Here is a 23,016-nt window from a genome sequence, read left to right on the forward strand (position 1 = left end):
CTTATCCCAAAGGGTCCCAAATAATTTCTGAGCTATAGGCTTTACAATCACTGCAGCCACCACTAAACTGTAGCCTGGGGACAGGAAGAAAACCACAGCATGCAAAACACAACTCTGGGGGAGGGAAGGCCATGGCCAGAAAGCCTGTGGTAAACCCAAGTTTCATGCTCTCTGGAAATCAAAGTCCAAAGTACCCAGTTTGAACAGCTCAGCCAAGAGAACTTGCAGAGAGTGAGCAGTGAAATCAATCTCTCCTTTATATCCTGTCAAAGGAGGCAAAGCTGACACAGCCAGAATCCAACCCTGGCTGTGTCCCTAGTGGATGCTGGACATCCACAGCCCCATGTTACCAGCTAAGCAATCCCCAAGGTGTTATTGTTTGGGAAGAGGATGGAGAGGATGTTAAGACAAAGGTTGCTGTTGTGTCCAGAAAGCATTTTTTTTAGGGGAAGAATGAGGGGACTGAAAGCTCCACAGAGACTTGAAGCTCCTGTATGTGTGGAAGGCACTGGCATGGCCTCCTCACTGCACAGGGAAGAGCAAGTCCTGAGGGCTGGCGTGGCGGCAACACCACAGGCTCCATTACAGCCTCCATGGAGCTGTAAGGGTGTTAATGAGATCCAGTTCAAGTTGGTTTTCCATTCAGGCCCTTACATAACCAAAATTACACACAACATTAGCTGTTAGGCCTGAAAAAGCAGCAGGGAATGGCCGGCTCGGTGACGTCAGCTGGGTTCATTTAAATCACTCCACACAAGCTCACAAATAAATGCATGGAGGAGAAGCAGCATGAAGGCTCAGGTTTCCATTATTAACTATATTTGTGTGGAGCTGAAGGTGTTTTCATTCTTAAAAGACAGCCTCCTATCAGTGTTGCCACGGGAGAGAGGGAAAGATGATCCCAAACTTACCTGGGAAGTGAGTGGGAAGTTCTCTAAGTGCCTAAAAAGGCATTTAAATTGGAGGTTTTAACTTAATGAGTGTGGAATTGATGTAAAAACCCACCTCCAAAAGCTCCTCTCAGCTGCTTTAAGAAGTGTTTTGCAATGGTTAATCCCACAGCACCAATTCTCACCTCCCCACACCATTCATAAAGTGCTCTCTGAAGGCTTGTGCAGATTCCTCCTCTCTGCTGGGTAAGACACTTTGCCATCAATGATTTCTGGCCTTTTGCTTGGCCCAAATTGTATCCAAACCCAGCAAACAAATCACAGTGCAGCTAAAACCAACTTCCTAAACTGAGCTTTTCTGGATGCTGTGATTTTGGGGTTGGGGAGAACTTCCCTGTCAGGGGCATGAAGAGTCAAGGAGCTTCACAGCACGGCCCAAAGAGTGCAGGGTTAGGCTCAAAACACTTCCCCTAGCCCCTTTCACACCCCAAAGCACACTGTCACCCACTCACACAGCTCCTCCTGTGCTCTGAGTCCACCATGTCTACCTTAAATCCCATCACCACAAGGATTTGTGCCTGCTTACCTCCAATTCTTTATCACTCAGAGAACCCACGCTGCACAAGCTCTGGTTGGAAGACTCACTATTTAGTGGACCCTAGTGAAAAACAAGCAAAGGCTGTTAGAGACAACTTCCATCCACAGCAGAGAGGTCCTAGCAAACATTGCATCTCAGGGCTAACTACGCTGCTCTAAGTCATGTGGATGCAAGCAGCACCCAGGGGGCCAAGCCCTCAGACACCTGGTGGGGCACTAAAAGCCTGCAGGAGTTGCTTGGAGCAGGGCAGAAGGTGGCCTGCCAGTTGGACAGGCTTTCCTCAGCAAACTGATCCAGCCTCTGCAGTGGTATTTCTGTAACAATTCATCTCCTGCCTGCTGTATTTAACCACCGCCACACAACAGCTACAGCAGCATGCAGCAAAATCCCAAACAACTGGGTCTGAGAAACAAACCTTCTGATTTGATGAGCAGCAAATACTTCCAAGCTCAGCTCTTCAGGCAAGCATCTGCTTGACCCTGGGGGCTAAGAATTCAGAGGCATTTTCCATCTGGCAAGACAGCTATTACTGTTATCAGATGCTGGCAGCACCACTGATTTTTCTATGAATGTGTGTGTTTCTTAATGCTTTTTTTAACACTAAGACTGTGAACAAGTCAAAGCTGTGTTACCAGCAGTGCTCTAGGATGTTTTATGCACCCATGGCTGACCTTGCCAGGCAGCAGTTGCTCCTACCAAGCTCGAACACAAATTCAAGAGGCTGGAAGAGAGTGCCCAGAATGGTGTCCAGGTACCTACAACACTCCTCCTGCATCTCTGCAGGCTCTGCTGGTTCCACATCTGCCTTTTGATGCATCCAAGCAGTTTCAAACCCCCAAAATGGGGTTTTTTAAACCTACCTCAAAACTGGTTTTAAAAGGAAAGAAAAGTGAATCATGCAAAGTTGCTGTGTTGTAGCCTAGTGCTCTGACACAAAAGTATCCTCCTCCAGATCTAACTTAAGAAATCTACACATTTGACACAGATAGGGGGGAAAAAAAAACAAGCTTCACAATCACTGATGGAATAGATTAACAGGAAGAATGACATGATAAAGCCACCTCTCCATTAATAACCTGTGAGCATCTTTTCCCAAAGATCCCTTCTATTTTAGCACTCTGATTTTTTTTTTGGCACCTACCAATCAGCCTTTCCTCATTTCTCAGCTTATACTTGAGCAGAAGACTTAGGGGAGAAGCCTTGATACCCCAGAGAAATCCCACAGGAGTTGGGTTTTGAGGGGAGCAATTCTCTCTTCCCCATTCAAGAGAAATCCTGGCAGCAGATGAAACCTGTGACACAACCTGCCTATTACTGAGTCCAATTTGCAAGCAGGCAGCCACACAATGGAGAAGTTCTGTTCACCTTCTGCATTCCGCTGGGAATGTTAACCATCAAGTTTGTTTCCCCTGAAAGGCCAGGCTTAGCTGCTGCAACAGAAAGCAGAGCAGCACCTGAACAGCTCACAAGCTACGTGGTCAGCATTCCCCTTTGAAAGCAAATTACTTGAAGAAATCCTACAGATGATACTCTTTAAGCCATACCATTGCCCCTTCAACTCATCACACAAGTGGCTCCAGACCAGAAAGATATTTCACCTCAACAACAGCTGCTCTTTGAAGAAAGAAACAAGCTCCTCACCACCCAAGGTGATGGCTCACAAATCCTACAGATCCAACTTACAGGGGCTGGCAGTGATAGGATGAGAGGGAACGGATTGAAGCTTGAGGAGGGGAGAGTCAGACTGGAGATTAGACAGAGATTCTTTACAGTGAGGGTGGTGAGACTCTGGAATAGGCTGCCCAGAGAGGCTGTGGGTGCCCCCTCCCTGAAGGTGTTCAAGGCCAGGTTGGATGAGGCCTTGAGCAAGCTGATCTAGTGGAAGGTGCCCCTGCCCACGGCAAGGGGAGTTGGAACTGGATGATCTTTAAGGTCTCTTCCAACCCAAACCATTCTATGAATCCATGAACTCTGGGTCATTCAGTCCTTGGCCAACAGGACTCAAGAGAGGTGCCAAAACCAACCTCGGCTCCACCCACATGGAAGCCTTATTGATTAAAAAAGATCAAGCGGTATCTTATGGCAAGTGGCAACAGAATGTTAAATTTTTCCACCCATGTATAGAATAAACCAGGTTGGAAGAGACCTTCAGGATCATTGCATCCAACCCATCAACCAATCCAACCCACCTAAACAACTAACCCATGGCACCAAGCACCCCATCAAGTCTCCTCCTGCAGACCTCCAGTGATGGTGACTCAAAAGCTTGTTTATAGACTGCACTAATACTGTCCCTCTACAATCCCCCACTTCCTCCTCTCCTGAACTCAGCTCCCAGAAGCACATCCAAGACATCAACCTTCTGTGTGAGTGTGAAAGCTTCAGGGAGTGCAGGGGCATCTCCACAAACCAGCACATGCTGCTCTCAGATGGACAGGCTGGGGGGGGTTGTCTCAGATGAAGAAGATGGAAGTGAGAATTGTTTCCACATTTGCTTAACTCCTGCTTAACTTTCCTGCAAGTGACAGAACAGCTGCTCCCAGAACACCACACTGGAGCTTTTCAGGAACACTGTGGTTGAACAGGCATGTCAGTGGCTTGGGATGGGTCAGTGATTCAGCTATTCAAGGGTCACCTGCAGGAATAAACTGAAGAGGCCTCCTGTAGTTAGCCAGGATCCTAAAAGGTCTTTTTTTTCCCCAGAAACACAAGTTTATCCTTTAAGCTTATAGTGACAGGATGAGAGGGCATGGATTTAAGCTGGAAGAGGGGAGAATTAGATTGCAGATTAGGAAGAAATTCTTTAGAGTGAGGGTGGTGAGACCCTGGAGCAGGTTGCCCAGGAAGGTAGTAGATGCCCCCTCCCTGGAGGCATCCAAGGCCAGGATGGATAAGGCCTTGAGCAGCCTGGTCCTGGGGAAGGTCTCCCTGCCCACAGCAGGGAGGTTGGAACTGGATCATCTTTAAGGTCCCTTCCAACCCCTATCATTCTGATTCTATGATTCTCTCCAGTACAAAAAAATCCTCTGTTTGCATCTGGATGTAAAGTGCTGGAATGAAAGCAGCTGGAGAGAAGCCTAACACAAAATCCACTACATTTTTCTTACTCCAGTACCACAACTACCAGCACTGACTACTCTGTGTGGGACATTTACAGCTCCAGCAGTTGGAATCAAATCCATTTTTTGTGTCAACAAAGGAGCAGTTGAGATCTGAACACAGGTTCTTCAAGAGCATAAAAACTCTTCTCCCTTCACTTTAGAAGTTCCTCTAAGGAAGTACACTGACAAAAATTGTAAAACTGAAGTCAACACAGCAGCAGAAAGGGTGAAAAGGAACTCCCCAGTTGTGGGAGCAGGGAAGAACAGCTTGGCAGATCACAGGATGGTGGGGGCTGTTGGAAGGGACCTCTGAAGATCGAGTCCAACCCTCCTGCCAGAGCAGGACCACCTAAAGCAGGTCACACAGGAACATGACCAGGCAGGCCTTGAATGTCCCCACCACCTCCCTGGGCAGCCTGTTCCAGTGCTCTGTCATCCTCATAGCTCCTTCTCGTGTTCAGATGGAACTTCTGATGTTTAGGTTTAAGCCACTACTTCTTGTCCTGTCACTGGGGGCCACTGAGAAGAGTCTGGCCCCATCTTCCTGACACCCACACCCTTAGATATTTGTAAGCTTAAGATCCCTCATCAGCCTCTTCCTCTCCAGGCTAACCAGCCTCAGCTCTCCCAGCCTCTCCCCATGTATTAGATGTACCAATCCCAAATCATCTCAGTGGCCCTGTGCTGGACTCTCTCCAGTAGCTCTTTGTCCTCCCTGAGCTGCAGAGCCCAGAACAGGACACACTACTCCAGGTAAGGCCTCACCAGTGCAGAGTAGAGGAGGAGGACCTTGACCTGCTGGACACAATCCTCTTAATGCAGCCCAGGATGCCATTTGCCTTCTTGGCCTAGAAGCGTCCAGCAAGTCCACTGCTGTGTGCACTGATACTGGGAGCAAATGCACAAGTAATTCTTTCTAGGCAAATTCTGACCCTCTCCCCGATCAACTTCTAGAGGGCCTTCCACTGACACTTCTCTTACAGCAATGGATTAGGCCTCTCTTACAGGCAAGGAGCTGAAGCGTTTTGTTCCATGTCAGGTTTTGAGGTGTTCCAGCTATGGAAACACAAACTGTTCCTTAGAGCTCGCTGTGCCGGAAGCAACAAAGATGCAAGACCTAGGATGGTTAAGGAACAGGGCCCAGTCCTCAGCTGTACCTCTTCTCATGTAGTTATGCAAGAGAAAAAGCAAGTTTTCCTGATCACCCTGCTAGATACCTGGTTTCACACACAACCTCAAGTGAGCAACAGGTTTAGACAATGGATCTGAGCATCTCCCCTTGGATCAACACTCAGTGTGTGCATAAAAAAATCCCCAAACCTTTCAAATTGATGTTTTATCATTCCTGACTGTTTATATTTAACTCAGCAACTGACACTGGATAAACATTCAGCCCTTAATTTAGCACACCATTAAGAAGTGGTCATGGCCCAAAAGGAATTAAAGGAACAAACCTGAATTTTTTTTTTTTTGGGGGGGGGGGGAACCAAACCAACCCAGAAGTGATGGCAAAGAATAACGAGACTGGAACACTGCTGGGGAAGTAGCAGGAGGGAATAATAAACATGCAATGGTTTACACAGGAAAGGCTTATACATTTTGTTCCTGAAGAAGTCATGTGGCTTTTCTAGCATAGACTACTTTGGGATAATGCTGCACTTCTCTGCTATCACTTCCAGCCCACTCATCCACTGTACCCTGTCAAGAGACTTGGTGATGGGGCTCAGCAAAAATCCAAACGACGTGGGTCATCTGAAAGCAGCTAATAGTCCCTACAGTGTTTACCCAAATGACAAGCACCAGAACAGCACACACTTCCTCCTCCACAAGGAATTTCTCTCCCAGATAAGCTGGCATGCTCTTTTCCCTTGTGATTCACCTATCAACTGCTGCTTCTCAGTCCGTGACCTACCTATGCACAACAAAAGCTCCATCTTGAGGAGTGGATGCAACAGTAGCAGAGGCTTGCAAGACACCTACTCAGAGGCAGGAATTTAAAGCCTGTCCACTCACACGCCTTGGTTAGTCACTTCTCCCTCTGCAAGAGCCTTGGGAAGGCCACAAAGGAAGCAGAGTGGTTGAAGTTCTAACAGAAGCACCTTAGCCTGGTAATAGCTCCCATTAGATTGCCTGTAACAAAGCCAGCCTGACTCAGACCGTCCCTACCATCTCCTCCTCAAGCCTACCTGCTTGCCTCACACGATCTATGCATTTCCTTAGCCTCTCCAAGCTCCCAAAAATGGTCCCTCAGGCCTGTCCACAGCTCTTGCATTGGGCACTCTCCATTCTGTGCTCTCCAGCCCCTCGTACCAAAAGGGAGCTCTAGGAACTCCAGCTGCCCAGCCAGAGCCTCCAACAGGGACTTACAGCAACACGCATTGCAAAACTCCTGTGCTAATTCAGTGGCAGGCATGCTTCATTACCCCAAGTCTAGGTAACCAGAGTTGTTCTGAACTCTGCAGCAAATCAAGATTTCAAAGGGGGAAAAAAAAAGTCAGTCCTCAGCTCCACTAAAGAGTTAGTGCTGACTCCACACAGGCTTACACCAAAGCAAAATGGTTGAATGGTTTACAACTTACCCTGGTCTAGTGCTGCTGTATAAGACAGGTTAATTAACATATTCTTATTTCAAGTACCACATAAGTATGAGAATTACAGCCTGCTTCTTAATGGGGCTCTTAGCAGAGCTTGGTATTACAGGCAATAATGAAATTCCCCAATCACTCAGGTCTTTTTGCCACGAGAAGTTAATCTACTATCAGATGTTCACAGGTAACCTCCCCTCTATCAGATGGATAAGCAGATTTGCAACAGGATTTGCCTTGCTTCCATTATGCCCCAAGAGTTCTCTCAGCGTGGAAAAAAACAAAAACCACAAAACAAACATGGTGGTTTTATTTTATTCATGACAAGCTGGACAGAAAGGTCACACAGCTCACCCCAGCTCTCAGTTCAGGGGCAGAAACAGTCCTGAGGTCTGACAACTACTTCTGGGCTCCAGCAGCCAGCTAACACGTTTGGAAGAAGCAAAGTTGCACACAGAAGCACCCAAAGCAATTTCCAAGTATCTGACATAAAATCCTGGCTCCTTGTCTGGCAGCTGATGAAAATTCAACTCTTAAGTTTCACAACCCTTAGCTAATTCTGGTGGCACCTGCTAGGGACCACCCCTGTGCAGCACCACTTCCCTCCAAGGAAGAGACACTTCTCTCAAACATGAATTCTCACCTTAGCAGCATTTTTAGCAGCAAAGTCACCCAGTAGACCACACAACCAGCAGCTACTGAACTTATCCCACACAACCAGCAGCTACTGAACTTAGCAAGACTGCTGGAGTGACAGGGAAAGGGTAAAAGCCCAAATCATACAAGCAAATGGTGTTCTTTTTAAAGACCCATTCTCTTGTTGGAGGCAGATGTTCTGCAGCCTAAATGACACTCTTCAGGTTATTTTCATTTCCTCCTTTATGATACCTTGAAGTAGAGGAAAAAGGAGCACCCAGCCACCCCCAAGACCAATACTGCTTCAATTCTAGAACAATCATCTGTGGATCTACAAGATTCCTACAGCGTGACAAAGAGGGCTACTCTCTCTAGAAATACTTCAGCTTTTTGAGTCTGGCTGCAGTAAGGTGGCACACACAAACTCAGTCTGAAGATCTTTTAAAGACCAGACTTGTAGAAGAGTGTGCTGCTGTGATGAGCCAGCCTGGTTAAGCCTGAGAGAAGCTGTGTGCAAACACAGATCACCCACCACAATTAGCCATTCCAACTCTTATCTAGGAAAAGCCTGTGGAAACGACACAAATCCACTGGAGTTAACCCAGCTGATATCTTAAAGGCAGCACCCAAACAAGGGGAAGGCAAGCAGAGGATGAGAAGAGATGAAATCAACAATGTTATCTAGAGAAGCAAGCTCCATTTCATCTTCTGCACCTACTGACCCACGGCAGCTGTCTGAGCTGACTCGTCAGAATAATGCCTCAAGTGAACAGGCTTAGATTTCCCCGTGGTAAGTAAACACAAACAGGAGCTAAACAAGCAGGAATACTGGGAGGTGTCAGATAGTCATGTGCTAGTTCAAGGCCTCACTCTGTGAATTTGGGGAAGAAATGGCACTTCACCATATGGCAAGAACAGCCATCTAAAGCATCACTGGCTTTTTGAAGCTATCTAGTGACCTGGATGAACCACATGAGTATAACAGTTGCCTAGAAACATTCCTTGCTCATAAATTTGATTCCATGTATTAACTCCAAGCTTCTAGAGAGACATATTCACCAGCTACTGAGCAAGATAATTCATCACAGGCATGCGACAGAATTGGGAGACATTTAGGACTGCAAATGACCTCGGTCATTGGGTTGTGCCTTCAGCTACCACAGGAGGTGACAGCACACAGCTGCTTCCAAAACAGTTTGGGATTTCTGTCCTCTACTACTGTTACTGGAAAGCTCTTCCAGAATCTCATGACTCTAATGGCTGGAAGCCTTTTTCTAGCTTCCAGCCTGAAAATGTATTCTAGATCAGCTTAGCCTCCTTCATTTCTCAGAAGGAAGTGGAGCTGTTCTCTACCAGCAGGCTTCAGAGCTGCAGGTGCCCTGAGGATGTGAACTAGTGCATGAGTTTCACGCAGGTCCAAAACACCCCCTCTGCATTTTTAAACAGTAAAGGATCCTAACTAAACACACACACAGTGCTACACCCAGCCAGGGGAAGGCAGGAAGCTCAGCTACAACTGCCTGCTGCTTCCACCCAATAGGAGAGCATCTAAGATGACATTTCTTCCTTTTATGCAATAAACAGCAACAGAATACCTTCCATCCCAGGAGGATGTGCCAGTCCCGGTCCCACTAGATGGCACTAACTTACTCTACGCAGCTTCCCTTCAAACATTTCATTGGAGAGAGAGCTAAAAAAGCCTTAGTTGAATCATACCAAGAAAAAAAAAGATAGATTGTATCACACCTTTCCCAATAGATTCCCCTGAAGACAGTGACCTACCAATGCCAGGGCGGAGCATGACGGACGGAGACTTGGGGGGGTAGGGAGGGAATTTGAAGCACCAACCTGGGAGGGAACGCACAGTAGGCTGAGATTAATATTGCAACCAAGATTTGCTGCAACAGAGTCATGCTAATTCATATCAATGGCTGGCTGAGCTAGTGCAAATTAGCAAGTAGGCAAGTCAATAAAAATACAGCTCTGAAATAAGGGTAATGCACTCATTAACAGTTCATTGACCAGTACACAGCAAAACACTATGCTGCATAGCTACAGGTAAAGAGAGAAGAAATCAAACTCAGTAACACCACAGCTTTGCTCAGCCTCCCTTGGTAACTTGGGCATGCTTTAGAAACAAAAATGAGCTTTCAGTATTCACCTGCAGAGAGAAAGGGCATACACCACCTGCTCCCAACACGATGAAGGCTCACTTTCCTCTCTCTTAAAGGTTGTTCCTTTAAAAGGAGTAGCTCCCAACATTCTTTGTGCCTTTGAAAGGAGCAGTTCCCAACATTCTTTGTGAGCACTGAGCCACTGTTTTAAACCAAGGATGGCAGCTATGCTTCTAAAGTCCTAGCTCTCCTAGAAAGTGGTTTGGCTTTATCTACACTGGTACATCTAAGGATGGTGGAGACACAGATGGGGAAGAGGCAAGAGACAGATGAAATAAGTACATTAAGAGTTGCAGTGTTGTGCAAAACAAGTCTTTCAGGATTGTAAATACACTTGGGTATTACACTTCTCCATCAACTCCTGTGCTTAAGATTAAAAAACTCTTTAAGAGTGAGGGAAAAGATCAAAAACCTCCCACACTCCTACTTCAATACCCCAAACTGTGACTCCCTACCAACTTCCAGTGTTCATCTTCCTTTCTACACTATTTTGCTTATGCTTCCTTCCAAGACTTAACTTTGAGTCCTGACTGAAGTATGGATCAGAAAGAAAAGCATCAACTCAACTGAAAGCCTTGCTCAAGTTCTCATTTGCAGCACCTACAAAAGGCTCTACTCAAATTAATTCTAAGAGGTTTCTGAAGTGAAGCTAGCAGTGAGACTTTGTTTTAGCATCCTCCCTGATGCTGCCCCAAAACTCCTCCTCCTCCTCCAAAAGTGAACTCCTTACCACTGACCTAGTTTAAGATGAGTTCTGCCACCGTTTCACTGCTCAGACTATCAACCAACGCTGCCAACAGCACCTGGAGAGCTAACACTTAAGGCTAGTACATGAAACAACCACACCATGTGTTACTTCAGTGCTCTGCTCAGGAAAGGCAGCTACTGAACTGTTATGAAGCTGCAGGTGAGGACAAAGATGGGATTTTACTAGCAGGTTGTGGGGCACAGGAAAAGTTGGCCCTCAATCACTTTGTGTGTGTGTGTTCAATGTAACCAAGTATAGAGCTCTAGCAGCAGAGCTGAACCAACTCCTGGTTACATGTTGGATCAAACACTGCCAACTTGAAACGGTATCTAACGCGTGGCCAAACTGGGTTCTCAGCTGTATTCCTGGAGGAAGGAAGAGAGGAGAATCCCACTTCCAAAGACAAAGCTGTCATGGGGTTTTTTTGGGGGTGTACAAGCTGCCTTAAGGTAAAGCAACTCCTAAGAACTTCATCAGAACCCCAAAATCTTCTGCATGGCAAAGCATCTGCTCATAGAGATCCCATTTTCATTCCTCTTCAACACACTTCAAGCAAATTAAGAGGTCAGAACACAACTACTGATTCAAAAGTGCTAGCAAAGCAAAAGTATCCATGTAGACATTAAACCCCAAGTGCAGCACAGAGTGGATAAGCAGTCAGGTCTGCTACCACAGGCACCCAACTCACCTTAGCAACCCCCACTCCAGTGAACCTGGCCTCCAGGAGCTCCTGCCTTCGTGGGTCCAGGCTATGCAATTCTTCCATCATTTCTGCTGCTACAGGAGAACAACACTCAGATTATGCAATGCAAGGGAAGAAGAGAGAGAGGTTTAATATTCTGTGCCACTGACAAGGCTCCAAAGTGCCTGCTCTGCAGCACAACCGTGCAGAAAGCATTTCCCTGCAAGAGAAATGCAACATTGCCATGCAATAACAACATGACTTGGCCACCACATTACTGTACTTAAAGCATAGCCCTGCTGGAGAGTTTCCTTCTCTCTCTCTTGTACCAGCCATTTTCAACATCTCTAAATCCAAGAAACCAATTATGTCACTCTCTCCCACTGGCTGCTTTATTAAAAGGAAAACATGGGACCAGAGTGTTATGACTAAAAGATTCAGAGCTTTTCATCCCTGCTGCATGACTGGATGGGGGGGGGGGGGGGGGGAGGGGAGGGAAGGGGGGGAGGAAGCAGGAAAAAAAGGGGGGGGAAAAGGCAATATTCTTTAATTCTTCACCCCCTAATTTATTTTTGGCCAATCCTGGAAATCCTAGGTCTCCCCTCCCCAGTTTCACTGACAACAGCTTTTTGGTTCCTCCAGGCACAGGGAGAATTAAATGATGCACATTTAAACCTCTCACTCTACAGAGCAAAGCATCAGATACCTCCACTGCAATAGCTGCTCCTAGACACTGGACATATCTGAGGTGCCCCTTGGCAATCCAATGTGACAGATGCCATTAGCTGAAGGGTTAAAAAGCAAAACCCAAAGCCCCAACAAATGGAGCAACCAAACCAGCCTAGCTGTGTAAACAGGTTTAAAAGAAAAGACTAAAAGAAACAAAAAAAAACCCCCAAATGAATCAGGAAATACACAATCCAAACAGAACTGTGGCAAAAATGGGACAAATTTCCACGTTCATTATAACTGTGAATCACATCTTCCCAACTGCACCAATCAAGTTCATTTCCAGAAATGTCTGTTCTAGTTTCATTTCTGGACTAAGGTAAGGGAGAGGGGAGGTGAAAAAAAATAATACAAGGGAGCTAGAAGATAAAGATTTGCTGTATAAAGAGCATATGCCATGAGGAAAGTTCTTGAAGGGCAGCAAGTGCCCTCTAGAACAGGCAGTATACAATTGTTCCTTTTATGAACTGTCCATTTTGTCCCTGCCATTTCCTCCAAACGCTGCAGATCTAAGTTACAGGGGGGCAAAGCGAATCCATCCGGGGGAGGGGGCATTTACAACCGCCCTCCCAAAGCAGGGACGAGCTTCTCCAAAAAGCACGAATGGGAGACTGAACGCTGCTATCAGAAAGCTCTGCTATGGGGCTTTAAACCCCCCCGACAGAGCTATCAGCCCAGTTCTCAAAACAGGAAATTTGTGCACCGAGGAACATGACAGACGAGCCATGAACGCCAAGATGCGAAAGTCCTCCCAGGTCTCTCCCCCATCACGGAGCTCAGGGTGGCCACTCGGGATGGAATCGCATCCCCACGCCAGGACGGGGCACGGACTGCCGCAAGTTCCCCAGCCTCTGCCCCACCGCAGGGCCCGGCTCCCTCCCGGGGCCTGCCCCAGACCCCTCCATGCCCCCCAGCAGGACACGGCCTTCCCTCGCTGCCCTCCCCGGCTCCTTCGCGCGGCGCTTTTCAGCACCCCTCTGTCCCCAGCCGGCGAGCGAGCAGCCTTGCCCGCTGCCAGCTGCTGCACCGCCTCGGCCTGCCTCCTGCTCCCGGCACCCCGGGCAGCACCGCCTCAACTCGCAGGCCGGGGATCCACAGGCCGTGCCCACCCCTCACCCCCCCGGCCGGGCCGGGCCGACCCCCCCGGGCCGCTCTTACCCCCCGGGCCGGGCCGGGCCTCGCCAGGAGCCCGCGGGGCCTGCGCTGCGCCGTGCCCCGGCGCGCCGGGCACCTCGGGCCCAGGCCTGGCTCCTGCCGCCTCGGGGCGCAGGCCGCGGGCCCTTCCGCCGTGACCCCGGCCCGGAGCGCTCGGCAGCCTCCGCCCCCGCCTCCCCCGCGGCCCGGGGTCGCTGCCCGCCTCCCCCCTGCCACCGCCTCCAGCCCCGCCGCCCCCAGGGCGGGCTCGGGCCCAGCAGCGGGGAGGCAGACGGGGGGGTCCTCTCGAGCTTCCCCCACCGCCCCCGGGCTCTCACCTGGCGCTGCTGCTCCTGCCGCCGCCCCGCCGCTCCTCTCCCCTCCTGCCCGGGCCGAGCGCTCCCCGGGCACCGCTCGGATCCCGCCGCCGCCGGGGGCAGGAGCAGGAGGAGGAGGAGGAGGAGGGAGGGAGGGAACCTGCTGCGGCGGCGGCGGCGGCACGGGCGGGAGGGGGAGGCCAGGGGCGGCTCCGCGGCCTCTCGTGAGCCAGGCGCCGCCGCCGCTGCGGGCACACGGGCTCCACGCGGGGGATGAAGGGCGGATGGGAGGTGGGGGCGGCGGCGGCGAGGGGTGCGGGGGGGGAGAAGGTGGGGGCTAGCCCCTCGCCGGCTCCGGGGCGGGTGCGGGGCGGCGAGAAGGGATGGTTAGGCCGCGGATCCCCGGCCTCGCGTAAGGAGCCTGGCGCGGCCTGGGCTGGCGCAGGCCGGTGGCAGCCGCAAGGCCTCGCGGCAGGACAAAGGCCCGAGGGAGGGCTCGGCGGGGCGGCGGCAGAGCCCGGGCAGGTGGGGAGGGAGGGCGAGTGGAAGGGCGGGGTGGGGGTGGGGGGGCACAGGGCTACGGGGACCCCTCAGCTTCCCGAGGCGCGGGGGGGAGGGGGGCGCTGGGGCGCGGCGGGGCGCGGGCAGGTGGCGGGGCCGGTGCTCGCCCCCTCCCCGCGGCGCTGGGCCCGGCCCGGCCCGGTTCGATTGGTGCACACACACCGGGAGCGCGCGCCCGGCCTCGCGAGACTTGCGCGGGGGCGGGGGAGGGGCGGGGAGGGCAGGGTCAGCGCGGGGGGGCCGGGGGGGAGGGCAGGTCAGTGGGGGCGGGGCCTAGAGGGGGCGGGGCCTGGAGGGTGGAGTGCCGGGGGGGGGGGGGGGGGGGACACACACGGCAGGTACGGGGCGGGGGGGGGTGTTGGGGGTCGAGAGGTGCTGGGGGTCAGGGCAAGCCTGGGGGCAGCAGGGGGGCAGCAGAGGGGCAGGGTGGACTAGGGGGGGACGGAGGGGGGGCAGCAGAGGGGCTGGAGGCATGGGGAGGGTCACATAGGCCGGGATGGACTGGGGGAGCCTGGGGGTGTCACATAGTCCTGGGGGCAGCAGAGGGCCAGGATGGACCACGGGGTCAGGATGCCTGGGGGGGTCTGAGCGGGCAGAAGTCACAAAGTGGGGTCAGATCGTGTGAGGACAGCCCCGGGAGTCAGGGGGCTGCAAGCACAGAGAAGTGTCAGGTCAAGTTTGGGGACAATACCCCCTAAGGGGAGCAGAGGTTGACCTGCGCCCCCCCCCCCCCCGGGTGTCCCCAGAAAAGCGCTGTAGGTGGGGGGGTCCATGCATACCACCCCCCATTCCCACCCCCAAAGTTCTGCATCCCATCTTCAGTCTCCATCTTCCACAACCAGGCGCAACCTCACCCCCTAAACCATCCTCATCCCCCTGGGGGAGGGTGCAAAGGCACCCCAGCACCTTCTCGCCCCCTGATTTTGAGGACCCTCACAACTCCCTTCCCGGACCTGACCTGGCCCCCAGCCCCACTCGGGGGGCCGCCCAGATCTGGCTATCGCGTGTGAAACGCGAGCCGGCAGCTCCCGTTAACCGTTGTCCGCCCTCGCCCCTCGGAGGCCGGGGCTGCCGGGATGCCCGAGAGGCAAAAAAAAAACAGAAAAAAGAGAGAGGAGAAAAAAAAAGAGAGGAAAAAAAAAAAGGAAGAAAAAAAAGCCCCCAAAATAGTTAAAATGGTACAAAACGAAGGGCAGAAGCGAGCTGCCAACGAGCCACTACCCGGCGCGTTATTGGCCCCGCTGCCAGCGGCGGGGGCAGAACGCGAAGCGCCGCTGCCGGGCGTTGCAAACCCGCTGCGCTCTAAGGCTGAATCAGCTTTCGGAAAAGCAAACAAGCAGCGGAGGAAAGGCGGGGGGGGGGGGGGGGGGGGGGGGGGGGGAAGGGGAGAAAAAAAAAAGGAAAAAAAAAAACAAAACAGAGGTTTGTTGGGAAAGGAAGTGGCCAGGCCTGTCCAAGGGGAGGCAGGCGCGGATTAGCGATGGGAGCCGAGATTCCCGCAGCTCAGTTAAGGCTTCGCCTTCCAGAAGGTTGGGAGCAAGGGAAAAGCCCAGGGCCGTCCATCCAGCTCCGTTTTACTGCACGTCCGACATCACGAAGCGATTCATGACCCAACTGGAACCTACCAGTTTGGCAGAAGCGATGCTGCGGGGAAGAGCTGGTCGGAGCATCGCGGCAGGGCGACGGTGGAGAGGAGGAGAGGGGGTGGGGGGGTGGAGGGCGGTGGGGGGGAAGTTGTATCATTTAAGAATTATTCATTTCTCATAGCGGGAGCCCGGCGTTGTTTGAGAACTTGGGTGTTGCAAATGGCTTTCGAGGCGCCTGCCTCTTCTCACAAGCTGGGCTTCCTGTGCTTTAATCTCTTTTATTCTCTCCCCACTACCACCACCTTTTTCTCGTGTGTGTGTGTGTGTGAGAAGAACCATTTCACTTTCAAGCTCCTGCTCCTGAGAGTCACATTTTCAGCGGCAGAAATTTGCTAAATGGAGATGCAAATAAATAAACCCTGCTGTGTCTGTGTTGTTTGGGGTTGGTTTTGTTTGTTTGTTCTTAATGAAGAAAACAAAAATATGCAGTGCTACAGGCTGGGGTCAGAGTGGCTGAGAGCAGCCAGGCAGAGAGGGACCTGGGGGGAGTGGTCGATGGTAGGCTGAACATGAGCCTGCAGTGTGCCCAGGCAGTCAAGAGGGCCAATGGCATCCTGGCCTGCATCAGGAAGAGTATGGCCAGCAGGAGCAGGGAGGTCATTCTGCCCCTGTACACTGCACTGGTTAGGCCACACCTTGAGTCCTGTGTCCAGTTCTGGGCCCCTCAATTTAGGAAGGAGGTTGACTTGCTGGGTGTCCAGAGAAGGGCAACAAAGCTGGGGAGGGGTCTGGAGCACAGCCCTGTGAGGAGAGGCTGAGGGAGCTGGGGTTGCTTAGCCTGGAGGAGACTCAGGGGAGACCTTCTTGCTCTCTACATCTACCTGAAGGGAGGTTGGAGCCAGGTAGGGGTTGGTGTCTTTTCCCAGGCAAGCAGCACCAGAACAAGAGGACACAGTCTCAGGCTGTGCCAGGGGAGGTTTAGGCTGGAGGTTAGGAAGAAGTTCCATACAGAGAGAGTGATTGCCCATTGGGATGTGCTGCCCAGGGAGGTGGTGGAGTCCCCATCCCTGGAGGTGTTCAGGAGACTTGACAGGGTGCTTGGTGCCATGGGTTAGTTGTTTAGGTGGGGTTGGATGATAGGTTGGACTTGATGATCTCAAAGGTCTCTTCCAACCTGGTCTGGTCTGGTCTGGTCTATTCTATTCTATTCTATTCTATCCACTGTGTGGAGAGCTAATCCCAGCCATTTAAGGGACAGGACAACTAATTAGTACCTTTTGTAATGAGCAACCTGCTTTAGTGGAAGGTGCCCCTGCCAATGCCAGAGGGGTTGGAACTGGATGATCTTTAAAGGTCCCTTCCAACCCTTCTATGAATCTGTGAATCCTTGTGCCTTTCTGGTGGATTTTGTGTGGAGGGAGGTGCAGATCTGGGAGCTGTGACACCTGATAGAGGCATTGACTTCAGTCCCCATTGGCTCTCACGGACCCTGACCCTTGATACATCTCCAGCTTTAAAGGGAACACTTCACCCTCTTGGAGTGCTGGGCAGGACCTGGATGCCCTGACACCAAATTTATGGCACTGTTCCCCTTGTCTGTGTGTTTTAGGGGTGATTGGTGTCACTCTGATCCCATTTTTCTGGTGCTTTTTGGAGGGCTTGTTGAAGCTCTTCCTCCTCTCCCATGCTACCTGAAAGGAGGGGGGTTGGAGTGAGGAAGGGGATTGGGGTGAGGAGGGGGGTTGGAGTGAGGTGGGGGTTAGTCTCTTCTCCTTAGTCTCAGGTCAAAGAACAAGAGGAAACGGCCTGAAATTGTGCCAGGGGAGGTTCAGGTTGGAGATTAGGAAAAGTTTCTTTGCTGGAAGAGTGGTCAGGGATTGGTACAGGCTGCCCAGGGAGGTGGTGGAGTCCCCAGCCCTGGAGGTGTGCAAGAAACCTGCGGCCATGGCACTTGGGGCCATGGTTTGATGGCCATGGTGGTGTCAAGCTGATGGTTGGACCGGATGATCTCTGAGGCCTTTTCCAACCAAACCAACTCTCTGATTCTATGCATTGCTGGGATCATGGCACTGTCAATCTCCTCACACAGGCTACCAAGAGACCAGGGGGTTACAATTTCCTAACAGTGTTCTGCTCTCCCTCATTTGCACCACAGTCACACAGCTGAAGGACCGTGCTCTTCCCTCCTCTGGCAATCCCAGATGCCCAGTGAGGAGGTAGCAGCCTTCTGCAGAATTTTCTGCAGCCAAGAGTGCTCTCTAGAAGACAGCCCACAATGCACTGCTGAGTGACATGACATGAGACCTGTGGCTGCAGTCCTGGGCTCTGCTGGGGTCAGGCTGGAGCAGTGGGTGCTGACTTCTGATAACAAAGCTGATAAGCTGAGGTTGCAGCATTTTCCTCTTGGCACTGACCCTCTCCCTGCCCCATGTTCCTCTATGCTCAGCAAAATGGGTTGGGTTCCTCTTCTCACTTGTGATTTCAGGGATGGAGCAAACCCCCTTCAGGCATGGCCCCATGGAGCTATGGGAAGACAGCCCTTGGGACTTGCTGTCCAAGGGCTGTGTGGACTCAGCTCTGCTCCTGGGTTTCCAGTCAGCTGTGAGCGCTTGCAGAGCCTTTCCTCTGAGACCTGCTAGCCACAGTCACATCCTTCCCTACTCCTCTGCTGCAACCTCAACAACCATCCCTTTCACCCTCATCCTCCAAAGAGCAGCTCAGAGCTGAAAAGGCTGAGGGGAGACCTTATTGTCCTCTAGAGCTCCCTGAAAGGAGGTTGGAGGTGGGGTTGGTCTCTTCTTCCTAGTCTCAGGTCATAGAACAAGAGGAAGTGGCCTGAAATTGTGCCAGGGGAGGGTTAGGTGGAGATTAGGAAAAATGTCTTTGCTTTAAGAGTGGTCAGGGATTGGCACAGGCTGCCCAGGGAGGTGGTGGAGTCCCCATCCCTGGAGGTGTTCAAGAAACCTGTAGTCCTGGCACTTGGGGACATGGCTTAATGACCATGGTGGTGTTGGGTTGATGGTTGGACTGGATGATTCTGAAAGTCCTTTACACCCCTCCACCCCCCCAAAATAATCTCTGATCCTGTGCACACTTTCAGCTACAGTTTCCTGCCCAAGATGCCAAAACAGCATCAGACAGGACATGGCAGCTTGGCTTCCTGCAGCAGAGAGGGAAAAGGAATCAACAAGGTGCAACTGTCCTTCTGGCCATGAGCAGAAAGGTCAGAACTGGCTGAGCTTTAAGCTCCCCTTCCAACTCAACCCAATCTATAAACCTATGAATCTCCCATGGGAGCTAATCCCTTAGGTTTGGACCCAGCAGAGAGGAGGTGGCGTGGTGGCTGCTGCTGCTTTTGAGTCAGTTATTTGTTTAACTCTGTTTTCTAAACAAGAGATGGCAACTGGTTGGAATGTGTTGCTGGCAAGCAGAGGTCAGTTTGGGAGTTTGTGTTTTTACAGGGAAAAGGCTTTCTAATTCCAAGTGTCTGGAATATGTAAGCATTTCATCATTTTGTGTAGGAAAATTCTGGAGTCAATTAAAAAACCTCTCGTGTCAGCTTTTAAGGTACCACTTCTCCAAGCAGCAAAGCTGAAACAAATAACTTGAGGTTAGGAACCCAAAATTTGGTCAGTCTCAACTCAGTTTTTTCCCCACTGTGGACAGTTTCAGTGTGTTTGACTTCCTGGCCCAGCAAGAGAAGGGAGTATTTGGATTCCCAGGCAGGCAAACTTCCTCCAGCCCACATCTGAGCGACACACAAACCCAATTCTGTTTTCTCCCTTTCCCATTAACTTCCTGACAGCCCCTGAGCTCTGGTCCTTTTTGAGGAGGTGGTTTGATAGCTGGCAATGGGATGCTCTGAGCAACGAAGCACATCCATGGCTGACCAAGCATTATCTCACTCGTGGGGGCAAGCCAGCCCTCCTACACCATCATCTCTGCCAGCTTCCTCCCATACAGCATCCTGCTCTTCAGCTCTGCCATCACCCCAGTGTTAATGCTTCTCATTACACCCCTCCTGGCAGCTCTCATCTTTTTGCCCTGGTTCCTTGGATGGCAGCACTCCCCTTGGCACGTTGCACTTGTGGCGTGTTTCGAAGCGCCGTTCAGCAGCCGCAGCCATTTTCTCTGTCACTGCATTCAACTCCAGCCGGCTCCGAGAGCTCTCCTCCAGCCAGCACGGCAGAATCCTGCCTCTGCATCACAGCTTCCCTCTGAGCCCATGGGAGATCTGACCAAAATGTTGTGGAGGTTTCCCTAGATGTTTTCACACAGCAGGTAACAAGGGCCACATGTCTTGAATTTGGAACAGATGAAAAAGCAGAAGTGGAGCTCCTGAGCTTTTTAATCTGGTTTTGGGGGACTCTGCCTCTGCTTTCCAGGCTTGTGAGATCCTCTCACTGCATTTCCTTCCCTCCCCCCCCCCCCCCCCCCCCCCCCCCCCCCCCCCAATTTCTGTACTGTCAGGAGGTTTAGAAACCTAGTGGCAGAATGCAACACATACACAAGGAAGAGAGCTGAGATTCCTCCAGGGACAGCAGGACCCCAGGAGCCAGGGACTTGAGAAAAGCGTTCAGGTAAGTCTGAGCCTTTAAAAGATAAAAGCAGGGACCTGCAAACTCAAAGCCCAACATTTTACAGCCACTGAATTAAGAAAACAACAAAAGCCACAACCAAACCAAAACAACCACAAGAGAAGTTCAGCACTCAACAGGTTTCAGCACTGAGGGATGATCTCACCTCCAGGCATCACATCCAGAAGAGGCCAACCCCTGTCTGCAGAGCAGATTCTGTTGGACCTAACGAGGCAAGGAGATGCAAGTGAAGATGTTTCTAGGCTTGGGGCATTCAAACCATCTCACCCTTGTGTGGATTCTGGAGGGTCTAGAACTCCCAGCACTGCCTTTCCCTCAATTGGAACATGAGTAGGGTCTCTCCTCCTTTGCAGTAGACAGGAGAAAGTCGGTATCTGCTCCTCACAGATAACAAGCCATCGCCTGACTCCTTCCCGAGGCCATTCCGAGAGCCTCCGCCCTCCCACACAAAGGAGTTTATCTGGGAGGTTGTTCCTGCCCCTCCCTCTGTCTACACTTTCAGGTATCCCATTAGGGAGGCTTTGATACCCAAACCCAGTAGGAAGGCATCCAGATGCCTCAACCTCCACACACGGAGCAAGCCAAATGCAACCTCAGAGCAGTGCCTTGATCCAAGGGAGGAGCGGGAGGCAGCCTGTGGTGCAAGGGCACCTGGACCTGTGCAACCACCATGGCCTGGCCAAGGGGAACCACAACTAACAGGGAGGAAAGGAACACCTCTGTGAGTGCATCTGTTCTCCCCAAAGCAGGTGGTACTGGCAAAATCATGGAATGCTTTAGGCAGGAAGAGAACTGTAAAGCTCATCTGGTCCACTCCCACCCCGTGCAGCCAGCAGGGACATCTTCAACTACATCACCTTGCTCAGAGCCCCAGACAATCTGATCTGCAACAGTTCCAGGGATGAGGCTTCTACCACCTCTCTGGGCAGCCTGGGCCGGTATCTCACCACCCTCAGGATAAAAAAATTCCTTGCATGTAGTCTAAATCTCCCCTCTTTTACTTTTGAGCCATCACCCCTTGTCCTGTCATAACAGGCCCAGCTAAGAAGTCTCTCCCCAGCTTTCTGATCAGCCCGTTTGAAATACTGAAGGGTGCAAAAAAAGGTAAAAATCCCTATTTTTCCCCCCTTCTGCACACACCTGAAATGATGGGATTCTCCTTTATGTGCCAGCAAGCCCTTCCCTGTCCTCACTCACTACCAGCTTCCTCGAATACGAGGGTATAATCCTCGGCGGGATTTGCCCTCCTGCTTCTCTTCCTCCTGCACAAATGGCCATAATGACAGCCTACCTTCCAGGGCTTTCTGAAAGCCTCAATTAAACAAACTGCTCTGAGATTTGTGCAAGAGGAAAATTAAATCAACATCCCATTGTAAAGCTCGAGTTACTGCATGCACATTACCCTGACTCTAACTCAGCCTCCGTGTGAATGGCTGTAAATACACCCCAGCCTCCAGAGCAAGGCTCTGCTCAGCAGGGAAATCACTTCAAGTGGAGGAAAAGCCAGATTTAGTTTTTTCCCCATGCAACCCTGAGCGACCTCTTTGCATCCACTCTTGGCACTGAAGGTGGAAAGCAAGCAACTTGTGGCTGTAATGAAGGAGTGTAGCACAATGTACCTGCCTTGGTGTGCGCTCCAGAGGAGAGGGACTGAGCACTCCGCCTCCTGCTTGGGCCCAGGGATGAAGAAGCAGTCTGAGGGGAGACCAGCCAAGTTTTCTCTCTAAATGAGGAAAGGCCACATCCAGTGTCCCCAGGGAAGGGTGGCAGGGTAGCTCCCCACCTACTGCTACACAGCATAGAACTGCAGAATGTCAGGGGTTGGAAGGAACCTCTAGAGATCACCCAGGCCAAACCCCCTGCCAGAGCAGGGTCACCCAGGGCAGGTCACCCAGGAACACATCCAGGCAGGTTTTTAAAGTCTCCAGAGAAGGAGATCTCAAGAAGAAGATCCAGAATAGATCCCCTGGTGTTCCCCCCACACACCACAGAGATGTGAGCCCAGCCTCTGTGACCTGGAACTGCCAGAGGCATCTTCCCACTTCACACAAGCCAAAAGAAAGTTCCATAGGCCCAAGGGTTGGCTGCAATGCCCCAGAACTCCCCAGCCCCCCCATACCAGGAGAAACCAGAGCCACAATGGTCCTCTGCACAAGGAAACATGAACACATCCTGAATTCAGCAGTCACACTTGCACTCCACTCCAAAACCAAGCTGCTCTTCTCACAGTGTTGGTGCTTGCAGTGAAGACTCTTTGGGGTTCTTCAAGACCAGAGAGCAGAGTTTAGAGCAGCAGGGTCCAAACCTCACCAGGACGTTCTTCTTCCCTGGAAACAACCATGGACCAACAGGCTGGGAGCTCCAGGCAGGTGCTAACCTGTTAGACTTGCTAGTGATCTTTGCCATCAAATGCTTTCTAACCACAGCCAGTTCCCACTTCACCCAACTGTGGGTCAAAGATTGCCTCTTCATGAAGGAAAGCCTTGACACCTCCTGTAGCATCATCCAGCCCTCGGGCAGGAGGCAAAAGCAGAGGCACACATGGCTGAGATCCTCTTGCCTCTCCCAGCCTGTGTTCCAGCCAAGCTGCCAGGCCTGGCTTGCACTCCCCATAACAAAGGTAGCTGTATCCAGTTGAGCTCAGATTAGCATTGGCTGGTTCCTACGTGGGTAATTT

The 23,016-nt window shown here is 51.5% G+C and overlaps 1 protein-coding gene across 4 annotated transcripts in view; it reads right to left on the minus strand.

Moving 5' to 3' along the window:
* The window catches only part of TLK2 (tousled like kinase 2), a 55,888-nt gene extending 41,893 nt beyond the window's left edge, over positions 1-13,995 (minus strand). For 3 of the 4 annotated variants that reach the window (XM_068166397.1, XM_068166396.1, XM_068166394.1), the window contains exons 1-4: positions 13,616-13,995; positions 11,421-11,509; positions 9,593-9,658; positions 1,477-1,548 (exon numbers count right to left, since the gene is read on the minus strand). In XM_068166397.1, coding sequence (XP_068022498.1) covers positions 1,477-1,548; positions 9,593-9,658; positions 11,421-11,501 — 219 coding nt within the window. In that variant the 5' untranslated portion in view covers positions 11,502-11,509; positions 13,616-13,995. The remainder of the gene's footprint in view (positions 1-1,476; positions 1,549-9,592; positions 9,659-11,420; positions 11,510-13,615) is intronic. The other variant, XM_068166395.1, reaches the window with a different exon arrangement.
* Positions 13,996-23,016: the final 9,021 nt, after the last annotated feature.

Source organism: Melanerpes formicivorus, unplaced genomic scaffold (genome assembly GCF_026170545.1).
Source record: "Melanerpes formicivorus ecotype bairdi unplaced genomic scaffold, bMelFor1.0.p_v2 SCAF_100, whole genome shotgun sequence".
Classification (NCBI taxonomy): domain Eukaryota; kingdom Metazoa; phylum Chordata; class Aves; order Piciformes; family Picidae; genus Melanerpes; species Melanerpes formicivorus.